Source organism: Vigna unguiculata, chromosome 7 (genome assembly GCF_004118075.2).
Source record: "Vigna unguiculata cultivar IT97K-499-35 chromosome 7, ASM411807v1, whole genome shotgun sequence".
Lineage (NCBI taxonomy): Eukaryota > Viridiplantae > Streptophyta > Magnoliopsida > Fabales > Fabaceae > Vigna > Vigna unguiculata.
The window spans coordinates 23,426,712-23,441,159 of NC_040285.1; the positions used below are offsets into that span (position 1 = coordinate 23,426,712).

Genomic DNA, 14,448 nt, shown 5'->3' on the forward strand with positions numbered 1-14,448 from the left:
CTTTTTTACTTTTAACAACAAATACAAAAAATTTACCACCACTTCTTTTTTTTTGGATAATGGCTTTTAATTAATTATTAATTTGCCTTGTTGATGGATTTTTTGCTCTAGTGAAAAGAAAAGGAAAGAGTTATAAGATAAAGCTTAATAGAATTATATATATATATATATATATATATATATATATATATATATATATATATATATATATATAAATTCTTAATGTTACCTAATGAATTATAAGTATTTTAGTAATTTAAATGAGAATGAGAATAGGTATCAAAATGAATACGAGGACGATTATAAAACATACATGTACACACCCAAATTCGCATTCATACTTATTTGAAAAAAATTAAATATTACTTATATTATACTTGAACTCAATCAATATGGAAATTCTTCCTCAAAGTGAAAGAGTTCGAATAATAGTTAGTTTACTTGTCATCCTAACTTTTAGTATTTGTTTTAATGTAATCCTTTCTTTTTATAATCAAGTAAATAATGGGTGTTTCCTCCCAATCTTGGAATCAAATGTATTATAAGGATAAAATGAATTTTTTTTTTATTGTGATGAGAATCAAACTTAAATGAAATTCTCCTCAAATTTATTTGTGATATTTTTAAGAGATGACAAAAATGCTTGAAAAGCTTTGATGTTACAAAGTATAAAAGTGACACATGTCTTTCATGAAGAGAACTCTCGTATTGATAACCTTCCAAATTTAGAGATTGATAAAAGATAAAACTTCCAATGTTTGATTTCCTTTTTTCTAGTAATTAGTCGATAATTTTTTTTATAATAGCTGGTTTTTACTTAAAATGGAGTTTGTTTTGTATTTTTTCATCATGAGTTTGGTTTTAATTTTCATATATTTTGTTTTTTCAGTTTTAATTCTAATAAATTGTTTCATGTGGTGATGTATATAATGATTAATTTTGAATTTACCGTCTAACGTCTAACTAAGATGTTATATCTTTCGGGTATAGGGACCAAGCATCTATTGTCAACACTCAAATTATCATTTAATCCTTTATATCTGCGTTCTTCTTAATTAGTTCGTCAAATCCTCCGTTCAATATAATATTTCCCCTCCTTCGTTCGGTCAAGCGGGTGATCGGTGTACCTGTCTAGAAGGCTTTGATGCTTAAGTTAGTTAAGGCCGATCGGTGGGTAATAATAACTGTTGTAATAAATGCGACCTCACCCACCTACCTCAGGCCCCTATTTATAGTTTTCGGTATGAGCCTATGATTAGGATTTCTTAATCATAGCCCAATTGCTTTTTAATTTTGATTACTGACTTGTATTATCTTAATTAATTTCTAACTGACTCATCCAGGTTTTGGCTTGGCTGACTGACCGAGGGTCGTACGGCCTGACGGGTGTCCTTATGGTGAGAGGGTTTCCATGGAGATAGAGACAAAGTTCAAATGGAACTAAAGGCGGAGGGAGTGCCTAGCCCGTCTAACCGACGGGTAGTCGATTTAGCGTGTTCAGAGCTGAGACTCCGAAGGAATTGTCGCCTCAGCGTCCAATGTGAGATCCGCCTGTAGTGGACGGCCTGCAACTGCTTGACCTTGGTCCGCTTGGCCGATTTGCCGATGAGCCATACAGTACACTATAAATTCACAATCATGTCAGCCAACAATTTAAAAAGAAAACGAAAATCCTTACATCCTCAGCAAACTATAACATGAGGAAATGTATATAAAAAATTGAGAGAAGATTTCGTATCCAAAACCTTCAAAATTTGAATTTTGCAGTATAAATAATTCTATACAATAATTATAGATATAATAGGGAATAGGGAATAGTGTAGTAGTAGGGACCATTGGAAGTTAATTAAATTTATAAGGGACGAAGGAAGTTGATTTTTCTGCGGGCATGCATCCAGAAGAATAGGTGACGTACAACAAGGTACATCCCTAACAGATCTTCAACATTCACAGAAGCTATTCATTCCAGAAAACTCCAACACCTTATTTATTATTACAGAATCGCACTCTAAGTATAAAGGACCTCTCTCTCTCACCCTTCAAAACTTTATGTTCATTTGTAAACATATACATTCATGCCCAACAAAAATCAATATCTTCAAATGAGAGAACAACAAATTCTAATTATTGAGACGCATGCTGTATAGCAGTCAAGTACTTACACACGGAAACCATGTCAGCATGCTTCTCGTGGTCGTGGCTCACTTAAAACCACACGTGCATAACCTTTTTCCATTCCTTCCACATCTTCTTCCTATGCTACTTTTTTCCTTTTTTTTCTTATCTTTTTACTTTCAAACACTAATCCACATACACAAAAATCAACGATAAACGATGCAAGTTGAAGAACATTTTAGTAAGGGTTTTATAGTTTTGCCCGGAAGAAAATTACATCCACCGACAATACATAGGTATGCTGATTTTCTTAAACATATTCACACAACTTAAGGTTTGTGGCTCCGAATCCTTTATGTGTGACTTCCTCCCTCGGAAATGGTCGGTTTAGCAACAAAAGTTTTTATGAATACTATTCTCTTACACACTAAACTATAACCAGATCAGTTTCTTTCCAATTTATACACCAAATCGAAATCAATCAGCCAAAGCTTCCATCAGCAATGAGGTATATTCTCATGGAACACTCACTTTGGTACAATTCCCTGTTTAACCATAAACGAATCATATTTTATGGTAAGTGTATCAATGGATGAAAAATAATCCTCTACTGCATTCTAGTTTTCCTCCCTCTATACTTCTTTTAACTTTTGTTTGTTTTTATACACCAAACAAAATACAACATGTAGTAAATTAGGTTTCTCTTTACATTTACGAGAACTTACTTTTTTTGGGAATTTCAAATGTTGATTTCACAAGAGTCAAGAGGAGGAAATTAGGCACACCGATTTAATCAATATATTTAAGGATTTTAGGATTAGTTTTTGTTTAGCCATGTCACTGCCATCTTCTTTTTTTACGACTTTCTTCCTAACCTATTCACGAATCCCTGTGCTACTTTGGTTTTCAAGACAAGTTGGCGTAATACCAAAACCCGCTGCAAAAAGCTTCATGAAAGAAAATATATAATAATGAAAAAGGTAGGTTGAAAAAGAAAAAAGGAAACTAAAGAATTAAGAAAACGACGATAAACTTTGAAGGAGTGATCAGATTTCGTAGATCACTTGCACACGAGTGAACACTATTATTACAATTTGGCATTTTTAGAAAAGACGGAGAGTAAAAAAAAAAAAATCATTTAACGCCGTTAGAATCTAGGATATGGCGGAACCCCGTTCACACACACCTTAAACCAGTTAAGGGGTCAAATGCTACGTATGAAAGCGTCGACCATGGCATGCATTGATTGCCACCGGCTCAGCTTTGTCCGTACCAGTCCATGACCTACACTTGCCGGTCAAATCTCGCCTTCATTTCTATCTTTGTTCCTTCCACACAGTTTTCACTTTCTTCTAAATCCAAAAGTACTCATAAACTTTCTCTCTCTCTCTTTCACACACACCTAAGCTATAAACCAGATCAACCCTACCTCTCTCCACTTCTTACTAGTGTTAAGTTCGAGTCTGTGGCGTGTGAGAGATGAAGGATTTGAGCATTTGAGAGATCAACTCGTTTGGTATATGGAGAAGAAGGAGATGGTTGTGAAGACTGAGGATGCTGTTGGGTCCTCTTCTTTCCCTTGTTATAATTCAAACGTTTATCCATTCTCGAACGCCTTTGATTTCTCTGAGGTGGAAAAGAGCTCTTTAGGGTTTATGGAGCTACTGGGTGTGCAGGATTACAGTCCTCTGCTTGAGTTGCCTCAACTTTCCACCGTTTCTGCGCCTCATCACTCCACAGTTAAGGCTCCATCTGATAACGGAAAAGAGTGTTCCGAGGTGTTGAACCACCAACCCGCCACTCCCAACTCTTCTTCCATTTCATCTGCATCCAGTGATGCTGTCAATGATGAACAGAATAAGACCCTAGACCAAGTTGAAGAAGATGACGACGAAGAAGAAGAAGGACAACACAAGACTAAGAAACAGTGGGTTTTTTCTATTTATCTCATCACTTTTTCTTTTCTCGGGGATTGCTGGATTTTTTTTTTCTAGTGGAAAGATTACTGATATATATACATGGTGGATTGTTTTTAATTCTGTGGAAGAAAGTATTCAGTATTTTTTTATTGGTATCTTCTCAGCGAAGACTACCTTAGTGTAGTATAACTTTTGTTTTCATTTTTTGTGGTTGTTGGGGGCGGGGCGATGAAGCTTTCGTTTTCAAAAGTTAATTTTACAAATGAATGGTTGATGGGATGTGAAGAACACAGAATTTGGTATATAAAGTACGTGTTTTTATATGCTGTTTGGGTTGAATATGTGGCAAGGGAGAAGGTGTTTGACGATCCAATTAGATAAAGTAACGAGATCATGGGGTACATTTTGTTTTGCTTAGTTATGTTTTGCTTTTGAGATAAAATAAGAATACATGTGATGTGGTTGATGTGTGAGGAAGGTTCTAAGATTTGATGGTTTCTGGGATCTGGTTCTTATTGGGTTTAGGTTGAAGCCCAAGAAGACAAATCAGAAGAGACAGAGAGAACCAAGATTCGCGTTCATGACGAAAAGCGAGGTCGATCATCTGGAAGATGGGTACAGATGGAGGAAGTACGGTCAAAAGGCCGTGAAAAACAGCCCTTTTCCCAGGTAACATCCGATTTAATTCTCCCGGTAAACTCTAATCTCAACTCTTACACTGCCTGCACCTACCTACTTTTCCTTCCTTCCCTACTTTTATCTTAATTCGTTTAATTCACTCACAAGTTACACCAAACAAATTAATTAATTAATCAATCAATTAAATAGCCTTAACATTTGGAATATACTATGTGTGGATCACATGTAGGAGCTACTATCGTTGCACCAGTGTCTCATGTAATGTGAAGAAACGCGTGGAGCGATCTTTCACTGATCCAAGCGTGGTAGTCACAACCTACGAAGGCCAACACACACATCCAAGCCCAGTTATGCCTCGCTCGGGTGTCCCCGCGGGATACGCTACCAACTTTGCTTCAGTTTTTCCACAACCAGGAAACTACTTATCCCAGTATCAGCAGCAGCAGCAGCACCAACATCAACAACAACTTATTTTCAACACATTGTCCTCTTTGGGCTTCCCTTACAACGATTCTTCCACTGCAAAGAACGCGGGTTTTACTCAAGAGAGACGGCTTTGTAATCCGGGGACGAATGCATTTCTAAGAGACCATGGACTTCTTCAAGATGTTGTTCCCTCGCACATGTTGAAAGAAGAGTAGAGATGATAACTCCATTACTCATGCTTCTATGTGGTTTATTTTTTGCTGACTTTTTCCTATGAGAGTTAGGTGAGAACTCTAGTACTGGTACATGTAATTTTTCTTCCTGACCGATGGTAATATTAGTGATCATGATCATATATATATACACTTGTAAAACCCAGTTTATAGCTTTTTGCACATAGCCCATCGATGATTACTATGTCTGTATAACAAGATGGATTATGATCTAATGCAGGGACTACTCCTGGTTGTAGTTTATTTTTGCTTCGGTGTTAATTTTCTTATTATGGTATAGAAAAAACAATCCTCCTCCCAAGAAAAGAAGAGAAAGAAAAGGGAAGAAAGCATTGATTGGTGGGTTGGGGCGTGTGTGGAAATGATAAAAAAGAAATAGGCAAATAGACTTGTGTCTTCTTTTTAATATTCTGAGTCTGACTCCTGGTTTTGTCTTGTATTTTTGTTTGTTCTAGTTGAAGGAATGTGCATTGATTTCACAGATGTACAGCAGTGAAGATTGTTAGGTTAAGGTTTTTAAACGGGAACGAACAATTGGTGTAGAAACTTGGTTTGGCTTGTTTTGTTTTTTGAAATTAGGAGGATATGGTGGTAAAAGCGTTGTCCCAATATGGAGAGGAGGTTATAAATGGGAAGAGAGATTCAACTACTCTCCGATCCATTTTGAGGTGCGTGAGTTAATGGCTCTCTGTATCCTGCACGCGATGCAATCTATTCACGGATTGAAGAGTGGCGGAGACGGGGGGAATTAAAGAAGAACATAAACAAAAGGAGAAAAATTTATACAAGCTTAGCATATCGAGTGTGATATGGTCACTATGATGGAATAGATCTTGATAACGACACATGTTAGCTTTATTTATGAAGGTATCAAAGATAGGTCTCGTGCTCGTTTACAAGTTTTGTTTTATCGAGCAGGTGAGGCTCTCATTGTGAACAAGAATAATTGAAGTTTTTGATATATAGCCGTTCACGGATAGATAGGCATAGGCTAACATATTGTGAGATGTTACATACGACACGCCACCGTCAAACAAACCACTGGGACCAGCTCTCTCTTTTTCTCTTCTACGCTTTCGTTTTCTTTCTCTTTAACGCCAAATGCCAAATACATTGCATCCAATTCAAATCCTTCACCACGAAGTGGGCAATCATCGGTTGGTTACCCTGCTCTCTTCTTCTAAAGCCAAAATTGTCTCTTCATTTCCCTATTTCTTCCATTATTTCGGCCTAGGCCTTCTTGTTGACTTCATTAAACAAATAATATATTAAACTTTGTTTACAAAGGGAATAAATAACCCCACCGATCCTTTTAGAAACCACAAGAACTTCTTCCTCCATCAATCAGAATTTCAACATGAAAAGCAACACGACTTCATGAAACGGATATTTTGGCTCCGTTTATCACATGGTATATCACTACAACAACGCCTTTTATGTCCAATTTCAATGTAGAAAATATTTTTTCCTAGTTAAAGTTTTGGCAATGCAACGAGCAGACAGCGAATCTTAATCGTGTGGTGCCTACAGTAGTAGTGGAGCCACACTTCTTATCTTGCCTCGTAGGCTTAATTTAGTTTCTTATTCCTCTCTCACCCACAAGCAATATCCAAGTACGAATAAAAATCTAAAGATTTCTTTGATTGACAAGCCGAGTATGAACGTGAATCAACAGCAGCAATAACCTGCCCCCACCAAAGAAATGGAAAAGCCTGGCACCGCATCATGAAATGCGAATAGCACGCCTTATTCAGAAAAATAAAATAAAATGTCCATGCTAATTTTTGGTGTGCTTGTGGGAGGGGGCCTGTTTTACAATCACCTGAATTATGCTACCTCAACAGGTTTAAACAGTTCTAATTAACATCATTTCAGTGGACCATTTACTTATGTAGCCATCAATTCAATAAACTACCCACACAGTATATCAGTGAACTTCCTCCAAGAATGAAAATAAAATTGCAAAAAGGTTAACCAATAACAAGATTTAGCTGCTGCAAGTAAATTGAGAAAGTGAGTATATTACGATTACAAAATACTTTAATTTAAATCACCAATGGGTAGTTCTTCTCTTTCTTAGAACTCTACTTAATTACTTGAGAGGAGTTAAATCCTAAATAACCAAATACAATAGCTTATGATACAAGAAAGGGTGCGTTTGTAGAATACCAGAGTGTATCAAGTTGGTTATGTAACTTACAATTTTTCTATATTTGTTTGATTCAGTTATCAAGACTCATAGAGTCATAGCACTGCAGCAGTAGAGTTAAAAGTGAATAACATTTGAATAGTTTTTCTGTCAGACAGAGGCGGATGTTAGGTGTTTTCTTTTGAGCCGTATAAAGAATCTCAGTGATAAATTTTGATATCAAACCAGAAGATAAAATTTGAAGCAATTTTAAAAGTCTCAATGATAACATAATAACTTTCAACAATCTGGTAATTCAGGCGACCGAGAATAATGTAATTAAACCTGCCGAACAATGGAACTTGTTTCTGACAGCCGGTGAACATGATTTGTTCCTGCATAATTCCATCAAGTTAAATAAAGTAGCAGACTAAGGTTTAGCACCAAATAAAGGTCACTCTGTAAAATAAACATGAGTAAATTAGTTTATAGTTTAAAAAATTAGCTTTCACCATATGATCAAGTTTCAAGAAGCAAAAACTTGGCATGTGCAAGTGCCAGAAATAGTAAGAGCCTAACCATCCTCAATGCCTCGCAAAAATACAAAATAATTCATTTGAAGCAGCCAGAATATAATTATCTACGCAGGGAGGGGAAGGGAAAAGAGAGGAGGGCAATCGCTAATGGTTTTGAATGTACGATACTACCAATACACCATTTTGACCCAATAAACCCTGTTTTGGTTACTCCTGCAGAAGATCTGTAAAGTAGAATTATTGAAATAGGAATATGACATCAGAATGCACAGGAAGATTGTCATATTTGTGCAAAAATAAAGAAATGATACCATAACATATGCCATTGAAAGACAACTAAGTTTATTCATAAATCAGAGATAAAGCAAGACGAAATTCAAAGGGACTACATTACACTTTTGAAACGATGATCGACCAATTAGAAACATGGTTTCCAAAATCGGTCTGTAGCCTGAGATTTTGGATTCATCGTGAACACACTGCAATTTAAAACTTTGATTAGAAAGAATCTGAGATTAAAGAGGATAAGAAGCTTGCTGATTTCTTAGATATAGCTGAGTGTGATAGTGGAACTGATTTCAGAGTGTACCTGTTGTCTATAAGCATTTTTGTTGAGAGCAAGAAGATGAAAAGTGTGAATGAGACCAGCTATAACCCTTGTGCTCTTCCTGCTATTTCTGTCACTCTTTCCATCATACAAGGCTTCTCCCACTGCACAGACTTAAAGAGTAATAATCATCGCACACTAAAGCTGCAGAAACATTGCACAAACAAAAAGGGTTAAAACATTACTCCGCTGCCACAAGCTACACGGATGTAACAGTACTTACAAGAATTGCTGCGAAAAACGTCACCAGAAAAAAACACTAATGCTGATGCAAATTAAAGAAGGTGAAATAAACTAGAAAATTGTCAAATTAGATAATTCACTTCAAACATTTCTGAAGTAGTCGGAACTGATCCTAAATTATGCAACCCCATCAAATAATGAAAAAAAAAAAAAAAAACAAACTTGAAGCATCAATTGAAGGGTTTAAGAAAGATCAAAGTTACCCATATGCAGAAATTGAGGGCTATTATGGATTGTGACTAAAAGTGAGAATGAACACACATTTAAGAGTTGAATAAGTAAAAGTATCGGCTAAACGACGCCACTCCACGTCTTCCATATCAGAAACTCAATTCACAACGATGATTGATTGCAGTTACTTCCATATCGATTACCTACCACTCTTCTGGAGAAGAAGAAGAAAAAAAAAAGTGATAGATATTGATTAATTAGAAAAAAGGATTCAATTCCTAAAACTTCTACAGTATCTTCTCTCCACCGGCAAGATTGCAAAAAGAATTGGATAATGTTTAGAACTGCTTGTACCTGTAGAAGTTGGAATTCGGGCCAGGACAAGGCATGATTAGCAAACCCTTTTTTGTTGTTGAAAATTGAAATTGTGATGCTCTGTGCACAAACTAAACTATTAGCTTGTTTGACTCTTCCGATTCTAAAAAATCATCGAGGTATTATACTTCTGAGGACAATTGAATGTTGGAAAAACTTAGAAAATCCGCGTTACAAAACAATCGAGGATTGTTTATGCTAAAAAAGAAAGGGTTATTTTTTCAGTGATATTGTCTGTTTTGGAGAGTTTTTACTCCGTTACGATTTTGTTTTTAAAAAGTACCTTGGAGGATGGAGGAGGGAAGTAAGAGTATTTAAATTTCGCTTCACTTCGACTTTTAAGCGATGTGGGATTTATTGGGTGTACCGAAGTTAAATTATGCTTTTATCATATTTTTGTCGGGAAATTTTAATTATGTATGTTTCTTTTGATGTGTTTCGATTTATATTTTAGGAAATTTGTTATAAGGTTTAAATACATTTTTCGTCCTCATTTTCGTAGTGTTTGTAGCGGATTGTTTTCATTTTGACAGAATGTTTAAAATGGTCTTCATTTTGACCAAATGTTTAAAATAGTCCTCATTCTCGTAATTTCGTGTTTTATTTGATCTTTTTCTGTAATGTTGTTTGAATCAATAACGGAGTAGTGTACATATGGCATTGTTTATATTACGTTGCATTGAGGTGTGTTACGTGTACTACTAATAATTGTAGGGAGGTGTTGCGTGTTAGTACGTTGTTATTTCAAATTTTTTTGAATTTTTTTTGAATTTTTTTGAGTTTAAAAAAAATTAAAAATTCGTAACATCTCGAGTTGATATCATGTCACGTGACAATGACAAGTATCACGTAATACTATATGACAGTTACATTATCATATGTCATGGTGCAACATGTGTCATTGTTTTAATCTTAAATTGGTCCCATAATTTTATTTATTTTACTTTAATTCAGTACCAAATTTTTAAAAAATTAAACAATTTCATCGCTCATTAAATCAAAACAAAATTTAATTATTATATAAATGTTTTACAAATATTTATAACAAAATTAAATTTATTAAATTTATATTTTAAATCAAACTTGATTTTAAAAAATTTCAAATTTATTTGTTTTAAATCGTTAAAAAATTACTTAAAATTATCTTAACATTTGAATCTATAACAATATATAAAAATGATATCTTCTTTTCTGTTCAAATTTCATTATTCTAGTTTTATCCTTAACTATTTTAAAAATTAATTGTTTTATAAATAATTTATTTTTAATCAGTATTTTAAAAACTTTTTGTGTGTATATATTTTATTTTTTAATTTTACATTTAACAATTATTTTAAAAATTAATTATACATTTTTTATTGATCTTAACTTTAATTTTTATAAAAATTATAAAGTGTGAACACACGTTAGTTTGTATAATTGTTATTTTTAAACTAAGTCAAACATTTATATTAAATTATTGAATTTTATACATATTAGACATATACAATTATTTAAAATATAAATTTAAATAAAAAAATAGAATTAAAGTACTATGTAATAAAAGTTTAAAGTAAAATGAAAATTTAAAAATTTAAAATAGTTGATAAATTTATTTTATTTTATAAAAAAACAATCAATAAACAAGTTTAACATATTTATTAATTTTAAATTTTTTTATATTAATAACTTTAAAACAATTTTATATTAAATTTAATAAAAAATTTAAATTTAAATAAATTTAATCTTATTAAAAATATTTAATAAATTAATTACATAATTTAACCTTTTTTATAATAATGACCGAAAAAATTATATAGCCATTTTTAACTAGTCAGAGGGTAACATCTTTTATAAACAAAGTACATAATTCTTTAAACCTTATATATATATATATATATATATATATATATATATATATATATATATATATTCTTGCAAGAAAGAAAAAGTTTTATTTAAAAGTAGAGATGTCAAAATGGGTTTCAACTCGTGAGCTAATCTGGCTCACCACTCGAATCAGGTTAGATTTAGAAAAATTCAATTTTTTAAAAAGTGGATTGAATTCAACCAAACTCACTTAATCCACGAGCTAAACGGGTTCGAGTCGGATTGACCCACTTAACCCACCAAAAAAAATTTACAATTTTTTTAATTTTTTTAATTAATTATTTATTACTACTAATGATATATGTTCACAATTTCATATTTTTAAATACTAGAATATTGCTCAATAATATTTGAATAGTATTTATACTAAATTACTCAAGCAACCGTCTTATGAACAATTTTTTTTTAAATTAGCATGACAAAAATATGTAGTTTTTTATTTATATTTTTGTTGGATAGCATGACAAAAAATGTGTAATATTAGCAACGTTTTCTTAGACTATGTGGACGCTTTCTTGGAAACAAATCATATATTGGTGGTGAGCATAATGAGAAAATTGGTTCTTGATTTTACTGTTATTGTCATCTCATGAGTTACTTAAAAAATTATTTAAATATTTGAGTATTTAAAATTAAATACATAAATAATTTTTTTTATGTGGGTTAGTGAGTCAACCCACTCATCCCATCAACCCGTGGTGGGTTGAGTCGGATTGTAAAATTTTTGCCTCACCATAAAATGAGTCGGATTGGATTTTTGATTTTTGATTTTTGTATCAAAGTGATATAAAATTAGTTAGAATTGATATTTTAATAAAAAATCGGTATATGTGAATTAAAAAGTAAAAATTTGACACTAAGAAACAACTAATTATAGTTTTCCGTTGGAGAATTGATTTTATTCAATCAGTGTGAATTGTTGCTTCTGCGACGCTTGAATCAAACATACACTAAAACTATGTTTCTTCTAGTGATTATCTATTCTTCTCAATTTTAAAATAATTCTTTATTAAAATATAGTAATTTATTATAAAATATAATTCTCTTATTTAAATTTATTTATACTAAATTTTAATTATAAGTTAATTTCTTTTCATCCTGAAGTATATTATGTTTGAAATTTATTATATGTGTCAAAAGAATAGTATATATCTTTTCTTTTAATCTATATCATATATTTTCAAAATAAGTAATTTGAAACAAATAAATGTTTTATAAACTAAAACAACCAATATAGACAATGAGACCAAAATTAAGCAAAAAAAATTTTAAAACCAAAACATAGAATGTAATATTTAACAAACCAAGATACATTTATGCTTTTTCTTTATTTTTAATTTTATTTTTCCTTATTCCCGTTTTGCATTTATGATATACATATTTTTTCCAACCAATAAAAATTAATATGGTATTTTCTGTGACGTCCCATTTTTAATAGATTAATCTACCAGATAAAGCGTCATAAAATTTTGATAACGAGAGCCAATCGAATAAACATGAAACGTAAGAAGGGTAACTATTACAGTCATCCAGAGTCACTTAAAAGAAACTTAGGCATACCACATAGTCCTAAGCAAAAGGAAATTTAAAGGTTCAACGGTCTTGCAAAAGGGTTGCCCACAAGGCAACTAATACAAAAGGCCTCATGGCCATGAAACTACTCCTAAGACATCCAGACAGGAAGAACTAAGCCGCACCACTGCGTCTTCCGGATCCATCTCTAATCTCCCTCTCATCTGCTCCCACCAAAAAGGTGATCATCGCAAGAAAGAAAACATAACAGAAAACAAACACAACATGCAAGGGTAAGCTAGTGTAACATGAAACTTATCATAGTGTAAAGGAATAAGTGCAATAACATTCACAGGCATACAACACAAAGACACATAAGTCATGTTATGGCAAACAAGCAAGACACTATGACTCAATTATCCGGATACATATATTAAGATCGGATTCACTGGATGCCTGCACTCGTGGTGGCCTCTACTGCTTTGCAGAGCCATTGCCAATGGGTTTCACCCTACCACTCACGAGGTTAGCCTTTAAGCGTCTAAGGCCATTATCCTGCCAAAGACTAGGGCCTCCCGCTACTCTCACCACTTGGGTCAGATTTCTCTACCTGAGACTCACTGACCCTTTAGAGTTTCGGGATGCGATCCTTACTTGAATCCTTATCTTAATATATACACTACACGCCACCATAAAGTCTCCCCATGGGACTCATGGAATTACGCCTATCTCATCATCACAATCATGTTTCTCATACCATAACCACCACTTTGATCTCATACATACAATTCTCATGTTAAAACATCACGAAACCACAACTCCATGATCAATCTCATACCAAGCATGCTAATTTCATTCATAAAACCCAACACCCCAAGCACATTCACGCCCATCATATTTAGAAAGAATAATTTAAACGGTACATGCCATAAATCATTCAAACAACCAGGGAAACATAGCCCACTCACGCAAACTCGCTCAGGCGAGACGCTGGCCTCACTCAAACAGCGGGCTCTCGCCCAGGCGAGACATGCAACGAGGGGTCTCCACGAACTCTCGCTCAAGCGAGATGCTGTCCTTCAGAAACAGCGAATTCTCGCTCAGGCGAGACGCGTGACAGTGGAGGCTTCACGAGATCTCGCTCAGGCGAGGCCTTCTCGCCTGAGCGAGACTATGCGTCGCTCAAAACGGGAAAGGGCCGCCTATTCGAGTTCTCGTGGCAGTGAGCACTCTGGAACTCTCGCCTAGGCGAGACGAGCTCGCTAGGGCGAAAATAGCAGAGTTCACCACTGTCCACCCACATGCAATGGCGGAACCAGCTCAGATTCATACCCAAATACACATGCAACTCCATTTCTCTCAACTAAACACACTATGCATGCATATAAACACGAAAACGACCAAAAACAGCCAAGAATAGCTTAGAACTGGTAAATCTAACTTCCCTTACCTTTATGAGAGTTAGTAACCACAAAGGGTCCACACCACGGAGCACTACAGCTTCAGAAACTACTACAATGAGCTGCAGCCACGAAACCAGGACCAAACAAAGGTACGGGGTTAGATCCCAACCAAACTCATGTGCCCAAAAGCGGAAGAAGGGAAAGACCGAGAAAGTTCACAGATTCTTACTTACTTGAAAGCCAAAACAACTTAGCTAGTTCGAAGGGGGAGA

At 34.1% G+C, this 14,448-nt stretch overlaps 2 protein-coding genes across 8 annotated transcripts; one reads left to right on the forward strand and one right to left on the reverse strand.

Annotated features, from left to right (window-relative positions):
- Positions 1 to 3,455: 3,455 nt before the first annotated feature.
- Positions 3,456 to 5,580, forward strand: LOC114190406 (WRKY transcription factor 23-like). Its single transcript, XM_028079274.1, has 3 exons — positions 3,456 to 4,042; positions 4,560 to 4,703; positions 4,903 to 5,580. The coding sequence occupies exons 1-3, from the start codon at positions 3,636 to 3,638 to the stop codon at positions 5,312 to 5,314; spliced, it is 963 nt and encodes a 320-aa protein (XP_027935075.1). The 5' UTR covers positions 3,456 to 3,635; the 3' UTR covers positions 5,315 to 5,580.
- A 2,133-nt stretch (positions 5,581 to 7,713) lies between these two features.
- On the reverse strand, positions 7,714 to 9,572 carry LOC114190407. 7 transcript variants are annotated; one of them, XM_028079276.1, is made up of 5 exons: positions 9,372 to 9,572; positions 9,108 to 9,231; positions 8,586 to 8,707; positions 8,391 to 8,475; positions 7,714 to 7,855 (listed from the first exon to the last, which is right to left on the reverse strand). In XM_028079276.1, coding segments are annotated over exons 2-5 (267 nt in total). In that variant the 5' UTR covers positions 9,166 to 9,231; positions 9,372 to 9,572; the 3' UTR covers positions 7,714 to 7,853. The 7 variants fall into 7 exon arrangements, 3 of the variants coding, with proteins under 3 accessions (XP_027935077.1, XP_027935076.1, XP_027935078.1); XR_003605799.1 differs by having other exon boundaries at positions 7,714 to 8,475; positions 8,586 to 8,747; positions 9,372 to 9,571; XR_003605798.1 differs by having other exon boundaries at positions 7,714 to 8,475; positions 8,586 to 8,747; positions 9,050 to 9,231; positions 9,372 to 9,570.
- Positions 9,573 to 14,448: the final 4,876 nt, after the last annotated feature.

What these genes read in the sequence shown, in the direction of transcription:
- LOC114190406 (XM_028079274.1), top strand. Translation starts at nt 3,636, where the DNA reads ATGGAGAAGAAGGAGATGGTTGTGAAGACTGAGGATGCTGTTGGGTCC. An exon ending in CAACACAAGACTAAGAAACA is followed by an intron (nt 4,043 to 4,559) that starts GTGGGTTTTTTC and finishes TATTGGGTTTAG; the next exon opens with GTTGAAGCCCAAGAAGACAA. An exon ending in AAAAACAGCCCTTTTCCCAG is followed by an intron (nt 4,704 to 4,902) that starts GTAACATCCGAT and finishes GATCACATGTAG; the next exon opens with GAGCTACTATCGTTGCACCA.
- LOC114190407 (XM_028079275.1), bottom strand. Translation starts at nt 9,165, where the DNA reads ATGGAAGACGTGGAGTGGCGTCGTTTAGCCGATACTTTTACTTATTCA. An exon ending in TACTTATTCAACTCTTAAAT is followed by an intron (nt 8,708 to 9,107) that starts GTGTGTTCATTC and finishes AAGTCTGTGCAG; the next exon opens with TGGGAGAAGCCTTGTATGAT. An exon ending in AAAATGCTTATAGACAACAG is followed by an intron (nt 8,476 to 8,585) that starts GTACACTCTGAA and finishes TTTAAATTGCAG; the next exon opens with TGTGTTCACGATGAATCCAA.